This window comes from Chiloscyllium plagiosum, unplaced genomic scaffold (assembly GCF_037043375.1).
Source record: "Chiloscyllium plagiosum isolate Xiang-an unplaced genomic scaffold, Cpla_swu_hap1 HiC_scaffold_3, whole genome shotgun sequence".
In the NCBI taxonomy this organism is placed as follows: Eukaryota; Metazoa; Chordata; class Chondrichthyes; order Orectolobiformes; family Hemiscylliidae; genus Chiloscyllium; species Chiloscyllium plagiosum.
In genome coordinates this window covers 110781415-110802563 of record NW_028270141.1, presented here as the reverse complement: position 1 = coordinate 110802563, position 21149 = coordinate 110781415, and the positions used below count along the sequence as shown (strand labels likewise).

The following is a 21149-nucleotide window of genomic DNA, read 5'->3' as shown; positions in this document are numbered from 1 at the left end:
CCAGTATTTATTTATTCCTGGGATATGTGTGTTACTGGCAGGGCCAGTATTTATTTATTCCTGGGGATGTGGGTGTTACTGGCAGGGTCAGTATTTATTTATTCCTAGGGATGTGGGTGTCGCTGGAAGGGCCAGTATTTATTTATTCCTAGGGATGTGGGTGTCACTGGCAAGGCCAGTATTTATTTATTCCTGGGGATGTGGGTGTTACTGGCAGGGTCAGTATTTATTTATTCCTAGGGATGTGGGTGTCGCTGGAAGGGCCAGTATTTATTTATTCCTGGGGATGTGGGTGGTGCTGGCAGTGCCCCTACTCATTTATTCCTGGGGATGTGGGTGTCACTGGCAGGGCCAGTATTTATTTATTTGTGGGGATGTGGGTGTTGCTGGCAGGGCCAGTATTTATTTATTTATTCCTGGGATGTGGGTGTTACTGTCAGGGCCAGTATTTATTTATTCCTGGGGATGTGGGTGTTACTGTCAGGGCCAGTATTTATTTATTCCTGGGGATGTGGGTGTTACTGTCAGGGCCAGTATTTATTTATTCCTGGGGATGTGGGTGTCACTGGCAGGGCCAGTATTTATTTATTTATTCCTGGGATGTGGGTGTTACTGTCAGGGCCAGTATTTATTTATTCCTGGGGATGTGGGTGTTACTGTCAGGGCCAGTATTTATTTATTCCTGGGGATGTGGGTGTTACTGTCAGGGCCAGTATTTATTTATTTGTGGGGATGTGGGTGTTGCTGGCAGGGCCAGTATTTATTTATTCCTGGGATGTGGGTGTTACTGTCAGGGCCAGTATTTATTTATTCCTGGGGATGTGGGTGTTACTGTCAGGGCCAGTATTTATTTATTCCTGGGGATGTGGGTGTCACTGGCAGGGCCAGTATTTATTTATTTGTGGGGATGTGGGTGTTGCTGGCAGGGCCAGTATTTATTTATTTATTCCTGGGATGTGGGTGTTACTGGCAAGTCCAGCATTTATTTATTTCTTGGGATGTGTGTGTTACTGGCAGGGCCTGTATGTATTTATTCCTGGGGATGTGGATGTGTCTGGCAGCACCAGTATTTATTTATGCCTGGGGATGTGAATGTCGCTGGCAGGGCCAGTATTTATTTTTTCCTAGGGATGTGGGTGTCACTGGTGGTGTCAGTATTTATTTATTCCTGGGGATGTGTGCATTACTGGCAGGTTCAGTATTTATTTATTCCGGGGATGTGGGTGTTGCTAGCTGGGCCAGTATTTATTTATTCCTGGGGATGTGTGTATTATTGGCAGGGCCAGTATTTTTTCATTCCTTTGATGTGGGTGTTACTGGCAGGGCCAGTATTTATTCATTCCTGGGAATGTGGGTGTCACTGGCAGGGCCAGTATTTATTTAATCCTGGGGATGTGGGTGTCACTGGCAGGGCCAGTATTTATTCATTCCTGGGGATGTTTGTGTTACTGGCAGGTTCAGTATTTATTTATTCCTAGGGATGTTTGTGTTACTGGCAGGTTCAGTATTTATTTATTCCGGGGATGTGGGTGTTGCTGGCTGGGCCAGTATTTATTTATTCCTGGGGATGTTTGTGTTACTGGCAGGGCCAGTATTTATTTATTCCTGGGGATGTGGGTGTCACTGGAAGGGCCAGTATTTATTTATTCCTGGGGATGTGGGTGTGGATGGAAGGGCCAGTATTTATTTATTCCTGGGGATGTTTGTGTTACTGGCAGGGCCAGTATTTATTTATTCCTGGGGATGTGGGTGTCACTGGCAGGACCAGTTTTTATTTATTCCTGGGGATGTGGGTGTCACTGGCAGGACCAGTTTTTATTTATTCCTGGGGATGTGGGTGTCACTGGCAGGACCAGTTTTTATTTATTCCTTGGGATGTGGGTGTTGCTGGTAGGGCGAGTATTTATTTATTCCTGGGGATGTGGGTGTTACTGGCAGGGTCATTATTTTTTTATTCCTCGGGATGTGGGTGCTACTGGCAGGGCCAGCATTTATTTATTCCTGGGGATGTGTATGTTGCTGGCAGGGGCATTATTTATTTAATCCTGGGGATGTGGGTGTTGCTGGCCGGGTCAGTATTTACTTATTCCTGGAGATGTGGGTGTTGCTGGCAGAGGCAGTACTTATTTGTTCCTGAGGATGTGTGTTTTACTGATAGGGTCTGTATTTATTTATTCCTGGGGATGTGTGTGTTCCTGGCAGGGCCAGTATTTATTTATTCCTGGGGATGTGGGTGTTGCTGGAATGGGCCAGCATTTATTTATTCCTGGGGATGTGGGTGTTACTGGAATGGGCCAGCATTTATTTATTCCTGGGGATGTGGGTGTTACTGGCAGCTCAGTATTTATTTATTCCTGTGGATGTGTGTGCTGCTGGCAGGGTCAGTTTTTATTATTCCTGGGAACGTGGGTGTTACTGGCAGGGTCATTATTTATTTATTCCTCGGGATGTGGGTGTTCCTGGCAGGGCCAGTATTTATTTATTCCTGGGGATGTTAGTGTTGCTGGTAGGGTCTGCATTTATTACCCATCCCTAATTACCCTGGAGAACGTGCTTGTGAGCCTCTCGAACCCTTGCAATTCTTGGATGTGGTGATGTCCCACAGTGTTGTTAGGGGGTGATTTTCAGGAATTTGACCGATTGGCAGTGAAGGAATAGCGATAGTGTTCCAAGTCATGATCATGTTTGGCTTGGCGAAAAACTTATCGGTTGTGGTGTTCCCAGTTATAAAATATAGCTTTGACATTTGTCTTTAATAAAATGGTTAGTTTTGCCACTTTCAAGACTTTCTGAATGTACTCAATCTTTCAAGTAGAGACAGCAGACACAGAGGTCTGCAAATCTTACAGAGTCATCATTTTTAAGACTATACCAGCAAAGAGTAATATTTAGTCACCTGCCATCTTGTTGGGGAACCTTGCTCAGTGTGAGGCTAGGTCATGGAGTGGAGCTTGGATGTCAATGTATCTGATTTGTGTCCCTCATGTTTATTTGGATTATTGATTGTATTTTAACATGTGAGAGCTCCACAATGAACACATCAGTATCCCAATTGGTTTGGTGTTCTGCTCTCCTGTTGAATATGGCTCCCCATTAGGAATGTAAACTTCTCCAGGTGGCAGAGCTTTGAGAGCAATTTTGACAAAGGGATAAGAGAAGGTTTACAAATAACTATCTCAATGAATTTAGGTTGGGGAGATCCAGAAGTGGAAACGTGAAAAGAAGCAAACTGTATTTATATTAAATGCATCATTAATTACCAAGGCCACAGCTTTTATTTCATTCTTTTTCATGAAATCTGGGCATTACTAGGATTTGTTGTCCATACTTAACTGCTCTTGAACTGAGTATCTTATTGTTTGTTTTAAAGGACAATTAAAAGTCAATATTATTACCGTGGGTCTCATTATATAGAGGCCATACCAGGTAAGGACAGCAGATTTCCTTCCTTAATATTGAATAAAATGGGTTTTTCAACAATCACTGATAGCTTTATGGCACCATTATTCAGATTAGCTTTTAATTCCACATTTTATTACTATGTGAATTTGAATTCCACCAGCTGCTATAGTGGGATTTGAACCCGTGGCTCTGGCACATTAGTCTTAGCCTTTGAATTTCTAACTGATTGATATTCTCACAATGCTTCCTCTTTCCATTATAACATTTTTAGAACACCTATCATGATGACTGGATGCTTTAAAATGCCTCACAGCCAATTAATTTGATTTTGTTCATTCATGGGATGTGAGTGTTGCTGGCTGGGACAACAGAGGCCAATTAAGAGTCAACCACTTTACCATGGGTCTGAAGTCACACGCAGACCATAGCAGATAAGGATGGCAGTTTCCTTCCCTAAAGGGCTGAACTCCAGTTGGATTTTCCTGACAATCGACACTGTACTCATGATCATCATTAGAGTCCTAATTCCAGATTATTGTATTCAAATTTCACCATCTGCCATGGCAGAATTCAAATCCAGATTCCTCGGACATTACCTGGGTCTCTGGATTAATAGTCTAGTACTAATATCATTAGGCTCTTACCTCCCCACTCTGCTACAATGTCACTGCTGTAATATATGCTACACAGAAGCCTATTTGCATACAGCACACTCTCATAAACAGCAGTGTTCCACTGATTAAGAAATTTCAACACTACCTCAGTACTGCACTGGATTGCCAGCCTTCATTTTTGTGTTCAATCCCTAGAGTGGATCCTGGAGCCTTATGCCATGAAATGACAATCTCTGATTAAGGAGGCAGTCACTGAGGATGGAGATGAGGATAACCTCCTTCACTCAGACTGTTGTAAATTTGGGCAGAAATGTGGTGCTGAGTCAACGAATAATTTCAACACTTTATTTTTATCCGTAACAGAATTAAGAAATATAAGGATTGGGCAGGAAAGAAAAATAGATGTAATTGTTCTGCTATGGAATGAATGAATTGAAAGGAAGGTTCAAGAGGCTGTTTGATCAATTCCTAGTTCTATTTTTAATCTTATTAAGTATCATGAGGGAATCAGTTTAGCTCAGTTGGCTGAATTGTTAGCTTGCAGAGGAGTTTAATGCCAACAGCATGGGTTCAATTCCTCATTGCCAGTTTGAGGTTACTCCTTCTCAACCTCTTCTCTGACTAGCTTGGGAACAGGAGAAATTGGTACATAACTATAACCTGCTTTGTTGTATTATGCCTAAACTTCAGAGAGATTGCATAGGATACTTTTCCTTTAAGACACAACACATTTGCAGTCACCGTACAAATAAACTCCATGAGTCAATTTTTTTTTTGTTTCTTCATAGGGGGTAAGTCAGTTCAGTGATCAGGAACGGCAAATGACCTTCAAAATCTCATCTTGCTTCAAAGCATTCAGAATATGTTCTTTAAGATTCTTTGAATTTCACCATATTGCCATAAATTTCAACTGGAAATGTGAGGAAAGTTTTGAACACAATGGGTATGTTCTGTCCAAACTGAAGAATTGCTGTTTCTTCTTTGGTATAAAAAGTGAGTCACAAACGTGAACCTGAGACCAGTGCTTTCCTTCTTGGCTGGGTTGGACTCTGCTCAAATACCTACTCCTTTTGTTTACCCGTGCAGACAGCTGGAAAAGATCAGGTCTGCAATGTCAAACAACCTGGACAAAATGATCTTTCACTCGGACAAATGTGGATTAATTACGGAAAACTCCACAGATTTGTTAAAAAGGAAAATTGTGGTGATCTAATGTGATACAGGTTTGTGAAGAGACAACAAAGAGGTTGAGAGCCATTCTCAAGTGCTGCATAACAAGCCTGAAGCAAAGTTTTAGCACATGAATAAAAGAGACAGTGGCAGCACGGACTGAAGGGAATGAAAGGAAAACAGAGGGAAGTGGCAAATGTTTAGTTCCTGAATTGAAGAAATTTTATAATGAGGTTCTCCAATGATCGATGGTAGAAACTTGGCTTTTCTTAATCAGTATTAATGCCTTAAAATTAGATGTTTTTTAAATTCATTTGTGGGATGTGGGCTTTGCTGGCAAGGCGAGCATTTATTACCTATCACCAATTGTTCTGAGTCAGTGGTGGTGAGCTGACTTCTTGTACCATTGTAGTCTATTTGGTGTCAGCGCATACACAATGTTGTTAGGGAGGGAGTTCTAGGATTCTGAATCACATGTGAAGCGCATATGAAGGAATGGCAATTAGTTCCAATTCAAGATGGTACATAACCTGGAGGAGACCTTGAGGTAATGGTGTTTTTAAGTATATGTTGCCTTGCCCATCCAGGAGATAGAGGTCACGAGTTTGGAAGGTGCTGTCTGAGGATCCTTGGTGAGTTATTGCTATGTATCTTGAAGATGGTACATCCATTGCTGTCACCGTCCTTCAGTGGTGGATGGAGTGAATCTTAGATACATGCTGACTACTTTGTCCAGGACAGTGTTGAGTTTCTTGGGTGTTGTTGGAGATGTGGAAGAACTGTTGTATCAGAAGTCCTAATTCTGTTTCTCTCTTCACAGATGCTGTCAGACCTGCTCAGTTCTTGCAGCACTTCCTGTTTTTATTTCAGATTTCTAGCGTCTGCAGCATTTTGCGTTTATACCAGTACATAGCTAACTTAGGCCTTGTTGATGGTGGGCAGGCTCACAGCAGTCAGGAGATGAGTTACTGACTTCAGAATTCCAACTTTTGACCAAATGCTTCTCATGGTACTTGCTGTGTCACCATAGTCTTACCAGACCATAGGGGCTGCTCTCTTATCAGAGAGAAGTGACTGGTGGTGATTCAGCCTGAGGGCCACCAGACCTCAGGCGAGCTAAGAGCTTGTATATTATAAAAGTTCCCTACCTCTTATGAGCCCAAGCCTGGACGTTGTGTAGGTCTTACTGCCTTTGTACATGCTTCAGCATTTAGAGGAATCGCTGGATACAATTTAAACATTTTCAGATAACAAACAATGTGGAAGTATAGTGAACTATGAGGAGATAAAACAGCAATTTCAAGAGCACACAGAAGGGCTGGAGGAATGGATCAGGAACGAATCAGGATTAGAGATCTCAGAAGGTATAGGGTATAAAAGCAAGGGCATAATCATGAACATTGATAATCCACCGGTTTGTTTTCATCAGGAGTATTGTGTCCAATTCTGAGAACCACTGTTTAGGAAGACATTGGAGAGTGTGCAGAAAATATTTCTGAGACTTAGTGAAGTGTGGAATGTTTGAGCAAATAGAGAAGAGATTTGATCAATGTAGTTCAAAATTATGAGAAATCTGGACAAAGTAAATAAGGACACATTGTGCTTAATGGTGGAACGGTCGAGAACCAGAGTGTACTATTTTCTATTCCTGATGAAGGGCTTTTGCCTGAAATGTCGATTTTTCCTGCTCCTCGGATGTTACCTGACCTGCTGTGCTTTTCCAGCACCACTCTAATCTTGACTCTAATCTCCAGCATCTGCAGTACCTACTTCTGCCTGTACTATTTTAAGGTGATTGACAAAACATCCAGTGGGAAATGGAGAAAAAATGTTTTTACTCACAGTCAGAGACTGTGGTGGAGATACATTCAATTGTGGCTTTCCAAAAAGAAATGGATAATTATTTAAAGGAAAACATTTGCAGATCCAGAGAGACAAATACTTTCATCCTTGTAGATGTCTTGTTCAGGCCAGCAGCTTCTACCTCCGATGGGGTTACCAATCATTGAAGATTGTGGAGAACCTTCCATTGGCCCCAGCATTAGGAGCTTGCCCAATGGCTCTGACTGGACAGTGAGGTGGCTCCTTGGTCTTTTACTGACTGATCATTAAGGATTTTAAATAGCCGCCTAATGGCTGGTGGGACCTAATACTCAGCCCAGCTTTTGATTTTCAATCCCTTTGAAAGTGCAATTCCATAAATCTGTACAAGTTTTTTGAACAACTAGATATATTAAATTGTATTAATTGCAATAAGCACATATATAGATATGTATAGACATTCCCATTCAATATAAATTTAATTTTTATCTGATGCACATGATGCAATCCTTACATTGACCAGACATCCACTTTGGGACCATACTTCTGATGGGCAAGCAGCTCTGGAGCAGCGTAGGCAGGACTCCCACACTGTGTGTTCAACAACTCCTGGCTGTCATTCTTCAGGGTGTTACTCAGCCCAAAATCTACATTGAGAAATAAACAAAACAGGCAATGAATACAAAACAAGTTAGCTCAGACTTCAATAGGTGTTCATTCAGTACCTCATGACCATTTTGATCCCCCTTCTATCTTAAATGTTGGAAGGTTGTTTTGCTAAAGTTCAGTTCTACAGGTACCAGGCATCTATCAGTGTCAATCTTTACAAGCAATTTGTTCCACTCTCTAATTTACATTATGCAAGACCTTAGTTTAGGTGGGAGATTGAAAACAGTAAATGAGCCGGAGTAATCTATAACTGTTTTTGTTACCAACCGCAGTACACCCCTGAATGACACATGAACAGCATAATGACTTCCATTCATTTGATTAAAAGACAAAAGAAACATAAGAAGCAAAGCAGAAGTAGCCCACAAGCTTAGTCCGCCATTCAATGAGATCATGACTAATGTATTTATGTCCTCAGGTCCAGTTTCCTGTCTGTCTGTTTGTCCCCTATAACCTTTAACTTCCTTACAGATAAAAAATGAAACTTAGCTTGAATATGTTCATTGACACAGTCTCTGGGCTTGGGAATTCCAAATACTATTGATTCTCTGAGAGAAGAAGATTCTCTTTGGTTTAATAACTGGGAAAAACATTTTTTTTCTAAACAGTGTCCCCAAGTTCTCAATGCCACCATGAGGAGAAATATCTTTGGAGCATCTATCCTGTCAAACCTTCTCAGAATCCTCTGTACATTAATCCTCTGTACATGTAGCTTCTAGCAAAGAATAAATGAGCCACATTTCATACCCAACTAATAGTCTCAAATTGTATGTTAGTGTGATTTTTGGGCAAAGCTTGGGATTGTTCAATAAGTGTTGGCTAATCACATCTACGGTTTAACACAATGTTCTGCAAGCACAGATTGATTGGGTATGGTTTGTACTCCACCAGATGTGAACTGGCAATGGTTGAACATCTCTCCTGATTATTATTTCTATTAAAATCAATTGGATATAGTATTCAATAGGCAGCTGAGATGATAGTGTACATTTTATGCATTGCTTAATGCCACATTGTCTTTGGATTGAATCCTTATTCAACTATATTAATGTGACTGCAACCAGAAGGAATATTTGATTTCTAATCAGAGTCATGGAGTCATAGAAATGTACAGCATGGAAATAGAGCATTCGGTCGAATTTGTCCATGCTGACTGGATAACCTAAATTAATCTAGTCTCATTTACCAGCATTTGTCTTATATCCCTCTGAACTCTTCCTATTCATCTACCCATCCAGGTGACTTTTAATGTTGTAATTGTACCAGCCTCCACCACTTCCTCTGGCAGCTCATTCCATACACACACAACCTTCTGTGTGAAAAATGTGCCCATTACGGCTCTTTTAAATCTTTCCCGTCTCATCCTAAACCAATGCCCGTAGTTTTGGACTCCCTACCCGGGGTAAAAGATCTTGACTACTCACCTTCTCCATGCCTCTCATGATTTTATAAACCTCTATAAGGTCACTCCTCAGCCTCTGACGCTCCAGGGAAAACAGCCCCAGCCTGTTCAGCCTCACCCTATAACTCAAACCCTTCAACCCTGGCAACATCCTTCTAAATCCTTAACTAGAAGAGATTTCCAGTTAAACAACATCTTTCAAGCGCACACTTGGTACAATTAGTTTCTAATTATTACTTTTGTTACACTTACCAACAATTTTGATGTTATTATTTTCATCAAGGAGAAAGTTTTCGATTTTCAAATCCCTTGAGAAAACAACAGGAAACAATTGATTTAAATGCAATTATTCCAGCTGACATTTATTTCACATTTAAACTGAGTTTGTCTGAACAACTACCCAATGCTGTTTAGAGTTTTTGTCTCTGGATTCCTCTGAGTTGCAAAAAGGAGCCGGAACCCAGAGAGAAATTACAATCCTATTGTGTCAAGCTGTTATCATTTGGAACCTTTTAATGTTACTTCCTCTAGCAATTCATTCCACCCACTGTATGAAAAAGTTGTCCCTTTTAAATCTTTCCCCTCTCACCTCAAACCTGTGTCCTCTAGTTTTGGACTCCCTACTCTGGGGACAAGACCTTAGCAATTCACCCTACTCATGTAGGGTGTCACTCATGTTTATATAAACCTCTCTAATGTCACCCCTCAGCCTCCGACGTTCCGGGGAAAATAGCTCTAGCCTGTTCAGCCTCTCCCTATAGCTCAAACCCTCCAATCCTAGCAACAAATTTTTAAGCCATTTTTTGAGTACTGGCTGTAAATTAAGCTATATACTCAATAAATCAATCCTCACAGTATGCAATGGTGAGCTTTAAACTTCTAAACTTCTGGGTTTCTGTAAAGCACAATAATTGCATCAATAATGTTGGATACAAACTAATGTTAAGATAAACTTGAGTATTGAGGTTATATTAAAGCGTGCAATTTTAATAAGGGAAACAGTATAAGTCCCCTAAATAAAAACAAAAGAGGTTCCTGCTTGATGCCATTGTTGGGTGTTCAAGGCTTTGAACTGGATGGTGATTTGCCTAGACTCACAGAATCTTACAATACAGAAGGAGGCCTATTCCAGCTCTTTAACAGCCGTAAGGCAGATATTTCTCAATTCCCTTGATAATAAATCCATTGCAAATGCTCTGTGTGAAAACATTTATCTTTGTTTCCCCTCTATTGCCAATGACTTGAAATTCATGATTTTGTTTACAGACCCATTTGTCAAAGGAAACATTTTTTCCTCTCTTGTTCGATTAGATTTCTTCATAGTTTTAAATATCCCTTTAAGGTTTCCATTAATCTCCTCTGGTCTAAGGAAAACAGTTCCTTTAATCTCTGCACACTACTGAAATTCTTTATCCATGATATAATCGTAGTGAACCTACACTCAACTCTTTCGGAGACTTTGAAAACTATCCTGAAGTGTAGGTGCCCAGAATTGTAGATGATACTCCAGCTGACCAACGGTGATGTATGTTTGTAATTTCCTTATATATGTATTCAGTGTCCCTGTTTACAAAATAAAGTATCTAATTGGCTTTCTCAACTGCCTTATCAATTTGCCTTGCCATCTCCAAGGATTTAGTAGCATGCATTCCCCCAGTTTTTGCACCATCTTAAAACGGCACCATTCAGATCATACAATTCTAAATTTTGCTTCTCTCATAGTACATTGCTTCACACTTAGTGCATTGAGTTATTTCTGCCATGTATCTGTCCATTTCATCAATCTATCCATGTCCCCTGAAGTTTGATCATATCCCGGTTACGATTCCCACGTTGTCAGTTCTTGGATCTCCCGTAATATTTAAAATTGTACGCCATGTTTCCACATTTATGTCATTGATAAAAGCAATTATTCTCATACTGATCACTGGATAACTGTCTCCCCAACCACAAACTTCTCTCTGTCATAAAAACATTTGTTTGTCATTCAGCTCTGTGTCCCATCTCTTTCAGCCAATTACATACTCAAGTGTTCGTCATCCCTTTAAATGCTATCTGTTTCCACTTTTTCTCTTTATTCTTTCACAGGATGTGGCCATTGTTAGCAAGGCCAGTCCTTTCTTCCCACTCCTGATCTCTCCTGATCTCTCCTGAACTGGCCATTTCAGACAGCAGCTGAGAGTCAGTCCATGATAGTGAGTCTGGAAGCCAGACCAGGTAACGACAGAAAAATTCCTTCCCTAAAGGACATTAAGGAATGAGCCGGATGGGATTTTAAGACAGTTGGCAATATTTCATGGCCAATATTACTGATACTAATTCCAAATATGTTAACTGAGTTGGGATTTTGAAGCTGTACCTGCAGGCCATTAGCCTGAGCCTCTGGATTCATAGTCCGTTGACATTGCCACTATACTACCTGCCTGCCATCTGCTTCTCTTTCTGAATGAGTCTGTGATGTGGTACTTGAACAGGTCCTATTCACAACCAATCAGTTTTGACAGGACCTTTGATGAGTAGCTCGTCTTCAGTCAGCTTGCTGCCATCGCCTGATTACCTGCAGTTAACATTATGTTGTTCAGTTTTGTGAATTCCAGGATTGAAGCAACATTTGCCAAGAGTTGTAAATCTGATTTTCCCTGACATCTTTTGTGCTTACAGAATGAGAAAACATTCATGACTGATTTCCACTGTATGATAAATTATGATGATTGATTTAGTCACTGTCCTTTGTGATTATCAACATTGGACAAATAGAACCAACCACCATCTTTCTTTATTGACTTGTTTTAGAACCTGTCCTCAACATCAACAGACTCTGTCATCTTCACGATTGATAACAAATAAACTGACCTCTGCCAGTACATCTCAACACAGGGAATAAAGCTTTATAATATCAACATTATTCAAACTACAACACTTGCAATAAAGCAAATTAATGCTAATTGGGTAATTATCTATCTCCACACTTGTTCTGCTCAGGTTACTGCCAATCACAGATATTAAATCAAGGGACAAAAACACGGGTGTTCAAAGATGTGGCAGGGTGCCTTGATTCATAGAATCATACGGTACAAAAGAGGCCCTTTGCCCCATAGAATCTGCACTGACAAAAACTACTCAAAGTTATTATCCCACTGGTGGATAATAACTTAACCTAACAGCTGGATTTGAGCCATTTAAATTCATGTGGTGCCTAAATTGAGTATATGTTTCATTCTCACTGTTTACTTGATTTAGTCAGAAAGAAATTCCATCGACAGTTTACTACGAGTGTCCTATATTAATACTTGAGGATTATTTTCTAAATCTACACTCTTAGCAGCTGTGTCTGAAATTCAAGAGGGCCGTCTCACTACCATTTAAAATACTGGTGCACAGCACCCTCCCAAACTTCCCTAAGGTGGGACAGAATCAATAAACAGCTGGGTGTGTAAAGTCTAAATAGCTCCACAACTGAGACAGAATAGATACATGAGGTGCAGTATCTGACCCTGCTGATGGACAGGCAACAATTCCAGTTCTACCTGTGTACTATTGTGTGACGATGGAGATGTTCCACCGCTGACAAGATCTGTCTGGTGTATTTTCTCACTTCTCTTTCTTCTAGCTTCTTCTTCTCACAGATTCTGTCCATCAGGTCTCCTCCCTGGCATAACTCCATTGCCATGTAGTAGGAGTTCTCCGTCTCCAGGGTTTCAAATAGCTGAACAATGTTTGGGTGCTTGATCATTTGGTGGATGCGGGGCTCCCTCTTCATGTTCTTATGCACATAGGTGTCCTGCTTTGCTTTCTTCTTGTCAATCACTTTGATGGCTACCTGATAAGTTAAGTAAATTCAATTAATGAACACGTACAGATGTTGGGAGCAATATGATTATTCTATCCCAAGCTATTCCAAGGCTATTAAAAAGATGTCTAAGGTTCATTCAGTATGGTGGTGATGTATGTTTATTCTTTACCAAATGTCAACCTCCCATCATGTTGGATCCAGCTTCTCAGTATAAGTGTCCAAGTCTCATGCTAAATGTATTTTAAAATCTCATTATAATATTTAATTAGGGCCCCATTCTTGTTGGTATCATCCCTTGTATAATACAATGAACCAAAGATGTTATTTGAATTGAAGCAATGGCACTATTGCATAGAAGAGCAAAGGGCTCATTTGATCAGCATTTTTATGTTTTTGCTTATTTAGATTAGATCAAATGACCAAAATGTATAGGTGCAGAATTAGACTATTTGGCTCATTAAATCTGCTCCACCATTCGATCATGGCCAATATGTTTCTCAACCCCCTTTTCCTGCTTTCTCTCCATAACCTTTGATCACCTTAGCAATTAAGAACCTATCTATCTTAAATACATTCAATGACTTGGCCTTCCCAGCTCTCTGCAGCAATGCGTTCCATGGATTAATCATCCTCTTTTGAAGAAATTGCCTAAAACAGATTAATTACTCATTCAAATCAATATAGTATTGTCACTACACTGCAAAGGTAATTTGTTGAGTGATGTGGAGATGTTTTGATGCAACATTGTTTGGCTGGCTCTATCTGAAGGAGTGTTTTACCTGTGCATCATTAGAAAGAACTTTTTTCCTGCAACCTTGAATTTACAAACTGATGATGTCTTGTGCTGTCTACCTGCCATGAGTCATTACTTCCTCAGCAACATTGAGCCCAGTCTATTAGTTCTATTATGAAGACTATCTTGATGTGCTATCTTCTCCTTTGCTTTCAGAACTGTATTAACAAGTCAGAGCTCTTTGATATTTTTGAATTTCCTGCTGAGTGTTCACATCTTCAGGTTGTGAGGAGCTTTGATGTGTCCCTTTCTTTTATGATACCTATCAAGCACCTTCCGAAAATTCAACCATATTACATGCTTCTCTTTATCGATCCTGCTTGTTACCTCCTCAAAGAATTCTCGTAAATTTGTCAGGCATAATTTCCTCTCATGAAGCCATGCTGACTCTGCTTGATGATATTATGCAATTCTAAATGCTCTGCTCTTACATCCTTTAGAATAGATTCCAACATTTTCCCAATAGCAGACATTAAACGAACTGGTTAGAATCTAAGAACTCTTGGAAATCTACTACCAATTCAACCATTATCTCAGTAGCTACTTTCTTTGTTATTATAGATACATTCCATCAGTTCCAGGTGACCCATCACTCTTTAGCCCTATTAGTTTCCCCAGCATTACTTTCTTCTCCAATGATAGTTATTATACTGACTTCCTCTCCTCCTTTTGCCCCTTAAATATTTTGCAATTTTGAGATGCTATTATTGTCCCCTGCTGTCATGACTGATGCGAAGTACTTATTCAACTCTGCTGTTTCCTGGTTTCCTATTATTATTTCTTCATCCTTATTCTCTAAGCCATCTATAATCACTTCAGCTTCTTGCACTCTTTTATATATGTTTATATGTTTACTGTTTTAGGAAACAGCCTTTCTAAAAAAAAACACATGCATATGTTGTCAATTGCAAAGTAGAAGTACGGTAAGCAATTTAAAATAGAAGGTGGCTAAACCGAAGAGATACGTCTGTTGAAGTGGAATCAGATGGTGGCCTGAAATGCAATGACGATGCTGTGCCAGTAAAAGTGGTAATCCTCTGGGAAGTGCGATGAAGACTTAAAAGCAAAGAATGGACAAGTAATTAGATAACTCAAGGCCAAGTGCTTGAAGTCCAATAATGAGTGTCAGCACCTCTAAGAACCAGCATGGGTATTTGTTTGGGCAAGGAACAGGGAATATTGATGGATAGTCCAAAGCAGCAACATTGCAAGCATTGGCTCCATCCAGGAACAAATGATGGGTATCAGAAAGGAAGGACAAGAGATCATGTGAGAAAAATGGAGTAAGTATATGTAGTGGGAAACCAGTTAAGCAAGATATGAGATAATGGGAACTGAAGGGTAGGTTCACATGGTAAATTGTGGAAAATTGAGTATTTTACTAATCATAGGACTGAATCATATATTAACTATTTGTCTACATGCAGCTTGAACAATTTAGAAGCCAACATTTCATTTCAATTCCTCCAGCAAGTTTTGGTTGCCAAACAACTGACTATATCCAGTTTGCCAGCTCTGAGAAGAATGAGAAAGAAACTAATTTCCTTTTTGAGGCAACTGACAGGCATAGCCTGGGAGGAGTGATACATTAAATAATATGTGTGGAAGGAGAGGACTTTGGATGAGCTGCACTTGGATGAGCTGGCAGAGGTCCAGAGTATTTTTTTCTCTGTGGCTCAAGAGTAAAACTTTAGCTTTTCTGAGCCATAGGTGAGGAATTTAAATTCAGTGTGAATGGTAAATGGAAAATAAGTGCAAACAGGAGATGGATTATTGCTGGTTGTTAAACAGGATCACAGAAACTACTGAAATAATTCATCCCTCAGAATCTTGGTCAAGTTATAGTACAAAGTTAGGAATTTCCAGTGAAAAAAATCTGTCCATTGATGTCAAGCAGGAGGTCAGTGGCAGCAATTTGGTAAGGTTAGTGTTTGCCAGGTAAAAGCTACTATAATCTTTGTGGAGATCACTAATGTTTAAAGAGAATTTCAGCTACCCAGTTATTTATTGAAAGCATGAATCTATAAGTTTTTGTGTTTAAGCAAATAAATTTTATCGTTTATGAATCAGATTAAAAAACCATTACTACTACTACACAGATACCACCATTAACTCCCACCATGTACGTTGCAGGTACTCATGCAACTCAGCCAACGTTGTCTACCTCATATGCTGCAGGCAAGGATGCCCTGAGGCATGGTACATTGGTGAGACTGAGCAGAGGCTATGGCAACAAATGAATGGACACCGTACAACAATCAACAGACAGGAGTGTTCCCTCTCAGTTGGAGAACACTTCAGCGGTCTGGGACATTCAACTTCGGACCTTTGGGTGACCGTCTTCCAAGGTGGACTTCGGGTCAGGCAATAATGCAAAGTGGCCGAGTAGAGGCTAGTAGCTAAGTTTGGTACCCATGGGGATGGCCTCGACTGGGACCTTGGGTTCATGTCACACTACAGGTGACTATCATTGCACTATACACACACAGACACTCCTACACTCAAACATACACTCCTACAGACACACACACTCCGATAGACCCATACACTCACGCAGACCCTCTCTCATACACAAGCTCTCTCTCATACTCGCACATACACTCCCACACGCACCTCTCACAGGCTTATACCCCTTTACATTAACACTCACACACATAACACACACTCTCTCAGACTCAAAAGCCCCCCCCCCTCCCCCACACACATCCACATGTACACACACATATATGTAAGTTTGTGGGGTGAATTTGTACTTGCAGAATTATATTTTAGTTTGCTCAAAAACTGCATGAATCCATGTAAGATTCTGTAAATCTGTGTTTTAGATTAGAATCAGTCTGAACATTATGGCACAATCTCACACAAGGCACCTCACACCTTGAATGTATTATCTGGGCCAACATGATACCTACTGTTAAAGTTCACTTGAAAATGTAACTTTTAAAAAGTTCTGCAATTTACATTTGAAAGAACTGAAACAAACATGTTCATTCAAAAAGACGAGAGACTTAACAAACAATCCGGGTCTTTTTCAATGTATAATTTCAGTTACATCACACTGTAAACTTTTGCTATAAATTCTGTGTCTATCGATCTTATTCTCCACAACCACCTGATGAAGGAGCAGTGCTCCGTAAGCCAGTACTTCCAAATAAACCTGTTGGACAATAACCTGGTGTTGTGCGATTTTTAACTTTGTACTGAATAAATGGTAATTTAAATAATTTATTATATTTCACATTGGTAAATGCAGTAAAATATAACCATAAATATTTCAGACTAACACCCCCAGTAGAATATTGCATTTTCCACTTTGACTCCACGGGTGTCTTATAAGGTCTGGGACACTGAAGCGTGGAGAGGTCTGGACTAGTTACCCACCAGGGTGGTGCCAACACAATGGATTCAATTCCTGGACTGGCTGAGCTGATATGAAGAATTTTCCTTCTCAACCTCTTCCTTCACTTGGAGCATGCTGCTACACAGGATAAACTCACCAACAGTCATTTCTCTTTCTAAGGAGCGAGCAGGACCTGACATTACATTTTATTTAATAAAGTGCAATATTTCTAGCAATGGAGCTTGTCAGTATGATAGACTGAAAAGTGGAAGGTAAGAAAGCCTGGAATGTGTTTTCTGCATGTTCTTAGGTGCGAACTGACTGGATCTAGCAATTGATGCACTTCAACTGATGGGTGTGTCGATCATGCAACAACAGTTCTCTTGCTTCAGAACCAATCAATTCCTGCTGGCACCAATCCACACCCTGAGAAGAAGACTAGTGAGTACAATTACAGCATTCAACAGCTATCTGGATGGGTTTATGAATAGGAATGGTTTAGAGGAAAATGGGCCAAATGCTGGTAAATGGGACTGGGTCAGATTGGGATGTTTGATCAGCACGGATGAGTTTGACTGAAGGATCTGTTTCTGTATTGCATGACTCTATAAGAGCTGTCACAAGAAAGAACAAAGTTGTTCATCAAGGTCTACGGCAGATTGAGGGAGCTGGGAGCATAATTGGGACAAGGAATGGTGAATTAGACAATAGACAATAGACAATAGGTGCAGGAGTAGGCAATTTTGCCCTTTGAGCCTGCACCACCATTCAATATGGTCATGGCTGATCATCCTTAATCAGTATCCTGTTCTTGCCTTATCTCCGTAGCCCTTGATTCCACTATCCTTGAGAGCTCTATCCAACTCTTTCTTAAATGAATCCAGAGACTGGGCCTCCACTGCCCTTTGGGGCAGAGCAGTCCACACAGCCACCACTCTCTGGGTGAAGAAGTTTCTCCTCATCTCTGTCCTAAATGGTCTACCCCGTATTTTTAAGCTGTGTCCTCTGGTTCGGCACTCTTCCATCAGCGGAAACATGTTTCCTGCCTCCAGAGTGTCCAATCCTTTAATAATTGTATATGTCTCAATCAGATCCCCTCACAGTCTTTTAAACTCAAGGGTATACAAGCCCAGTCGCTCCAGTCTTTCATCGTAAGGTAGTCCTGCCATTCCAGGAATTGACCTCGTGAACCTACACTGCACTCCCTCAATAGCCAGAATGTCTTTCCTCAAATTTGGAGACCAGAACTGCACACAGTACTCCAGGTGTGGTCTCACCAGGGCCCTGTACAGCTGCAGAAGAACCTCTTTGCTTCTATACTCAATCCCTGGTTATGAAGGCCAGCATGCTATTAGCCTTCTTCACTACCTGCTGTACCTGCATGCTTACCTTCATTGACTGGTGCACAAGAACACCCAGATCTCTTTGTACTGCCCCTTTACCTAAATTGATTCCAAAATTGAGCCCTAATTTTGCTCACTAATCTCCTATGTGGGACTTTATTAAAAGCTTTCTGAAAGTCCAGGTACACTACATCTAATGGATCTCCCTCGTCCATCTTCATTGATGGGAGTCAATGATCCACTGTGTTAATGTGGGTCCAGGAGGAGTACTCATGCTCCTTCTTGGTTACTGTGAAGTTGATCTCACAGACAACCTTTGCATTTTTTCTATAGACTCCAAGGTCATTTTAAATAGCAACCCACTGATCACTGAAGGGACATAAAAGACTGCCAATATTATTCCCAGATGATTTTGAGTACGGGACGTCATACACCCCAAAGTAGTGTTCTTGTTTTAACACCTAAAACGCAAGTCAAAATATTATTTCTATTTTAAAAAAACATGGGTTGGAACTTCCATGAAGCAGCCACACCATTGGAATTCTGCTGTTGTCCTACCTTTCTGCACCTTGATGTTGCTCAGCAATACTTGGCTTCATCGGAAATGTTGATCAAACTGACTAAGAGCTCCATTGTAGGAAAGTAGCGGAAGCAACATGGGGCTGGGGTGACGGAGAATGAAAAAAACTTCCTTTTTAACTACACTAGCTCCCATAGATGAGTTAAAATGTCCACGGTGAATATTAATGAATGGGTGAAACATTGATGGTTAGTCAATGGGTAAGTCAAGGAATGAGTCAATAGATTCGAGATTCGAGTGGTGCTGGAAAAACACAGCAGGTCAGGCAGCATTCGAGGAGCAGGAAAATCGATGTTTCGGGCAAAAACTCTTCATCAGGATTGAGTCAAGAGGCAGAGTGGTGTGGGTGGATGGGTGGGTGGCTGATGTGACTGATAAGGTGCAGTGTGGAAAATGTGAGGTGGGGTCAGCACTGGTTCGGTGATGGGGAGAGCAGGTCTGGATTATCAATCTGATTGCTTTTGGGTAGTTGTGTAGTTATCCAGAGGGTGGACATACGATTTGTTTGTCTGACATTTTCCGGGTAACAATCCAGGTTAGTATGTCAGAATATTCTTAAATCTCTGACTCTGACTTGTAGGCCCCTGGGGAACAGGGGAATTGCCTGTCAGAAATTCAGACTTCCCAGAAAACTCCCACAGAGGCCATTGTGTTGGGACTTCTGTGAGACCCTGGCTGTATTGTAGGACCATACCTTTACTTTTCAATGATCCAGACTCAGAGGACCTGGATCCTGATGTGGGAAACCGTACAGAAAGGGGCTAAACCAAAAGCTGGAGTAACAGGGTCAAACTGACACAGCATGGTATTCATACACTGGGTCAGGAGTCACACAACACCAGGTTATAGTCCAACAGGTTTATTCGAAATCACAAGCTTTCGGTACCTAGCCCCTTCTTCGGGTGAAGTGAGAGAGAAGCACAGACACCGAATGTATAAACATCTCTACTATAATCTGGTGTCGTCTAATTTCGGCCTTTGTAGAGGCCAGTCCAACACCGACCCCTCCGCATCGTTCAGCTTAAGAAGGGAAAACAAACTCTCAGCCTGTGGGAGCATGGTGTCCCTTGTCAAACAGATAGGGGAAACGCGCAGAATAGCTCGGAACCCGAGCAGGGATCACTCTGATGTTCCGCATGCAATTTCAGACAGTCCCTGGCTCACTGAGACAGACCGGGATTAGTACAGACACACAATCATTGAGTGTCACACCTGCACTTAGTTCTGGGATAATACTGCAGTGTAATTGGAATAAGGGGCAGAATGAAAGGCATATGAATTTGAGTTGAATCGGACTGAGAACAGTAACCATTGATAAACTCTAGCGGAGGCAGCCAGCTTGACTTCAGATCTGAAGCAATTTTCATCTGGGCTCATTCGTTTTACTCTTCTGTGTTGGGTTCGTCTGTTTTTAATATATTTTAATCTGCTTTCTATTGGAGCAATTTGCCCTGGGAGATGAATTTAAAATCCTGTCGGGCACGTACTGTTTCATCCCATTGAGAGCAGGATGCGGGTGTTTTGTTTTTACCTTCTCTCCTGTTGGAATATGCAGCCCCTCCATCACCTTGGCAAAGGAGCCTTTGTTAATCATCTTCCCCACCAGGTAATTGCCGACCCGTTTGGTGTGAGAGAAGCTTCTCATCAGGTCCTGAGGCAAGCTCATGAAACACTCGGGCACTTGCGAGTCCTTGCCGAGTTGGGCGGGCTGCCCTTCTCCCTCCTGTGTCCTGGTGTGTTCCCGAGCGAGAGCAGGCATGCCTGGCCTTGGGCTGGGCAGGATGAGCCGCCCCCTTAACCCGACACTTCACTGCAGTGAGCTCCGCTTGGTGAGCAGCAGAGCTGCGAGCCCATCATCACTCGGCTTCCTCTCTGACAGATCCGTTAATGATTTCCCTCCAGGCAGACTGGACCCCCTCAGGCAAAACGCTGACATCGATAATTAACCAGGCTGACATCCTCCCGGGCCATCCACATCCGATATTCAATCCCTGTGTGGAGATCATCCTTGTGACACGCACAGATTTCGGATGATCGGCTGTGGAGTGGGGGCAGTTGTGCAGTGACTGAACTGGTTATTGATGGTGACCATTCGCTTTGAAGTAACTCACTTAAAGAGACCCGGGAGAGCCCACTTTGCCAAAGATTGGGATGATTGCAAAAGTATTGATTTCCACTTCCTCATACCCCAGAGAGATCGCTGACAGTGAATGCAAATACCT

At 41.3% G+C, this 21149-nt stretch overlaps 1 protein-coding gene across 1 annotated transcript in view; it reads right to left on the bottom strand.

Annotated features, from left to right (window-relative positions):
- LOC122548671 (hormonally up-regulated neu tumor-associated kinase homolog A) overlaps window positions 1-20749 on the bottom strand; it is a 43881-nt gene extending 23132 nt beyond the window's left edge. The window contains exons 1-4 of the mRNA XM_043687501.2: window positions 20459-20749; window positions 12606-12898; window positions 9331-9386; window positions 7522-7654 (exon numbers count right to left, since the gene is read on the bottom strand). Of these exons, the coding sequence (XP_043543436.2) occupies window positions 7522-7654; window positions 9331-9386; window positions 12606-12898; window positions 20459-20686 (710 nt within the window). The 5' untranslated portion in view covers window positions 20687-20749. The remainder of the gene's footprint in view (window positions 1-7521; window positions 7655-9330; window positions 9387-12605; window positions 12899-20458) is intronic.
- Between the last annotated feature and the right edge of the window lie 400 nt (window positions 20750-21149).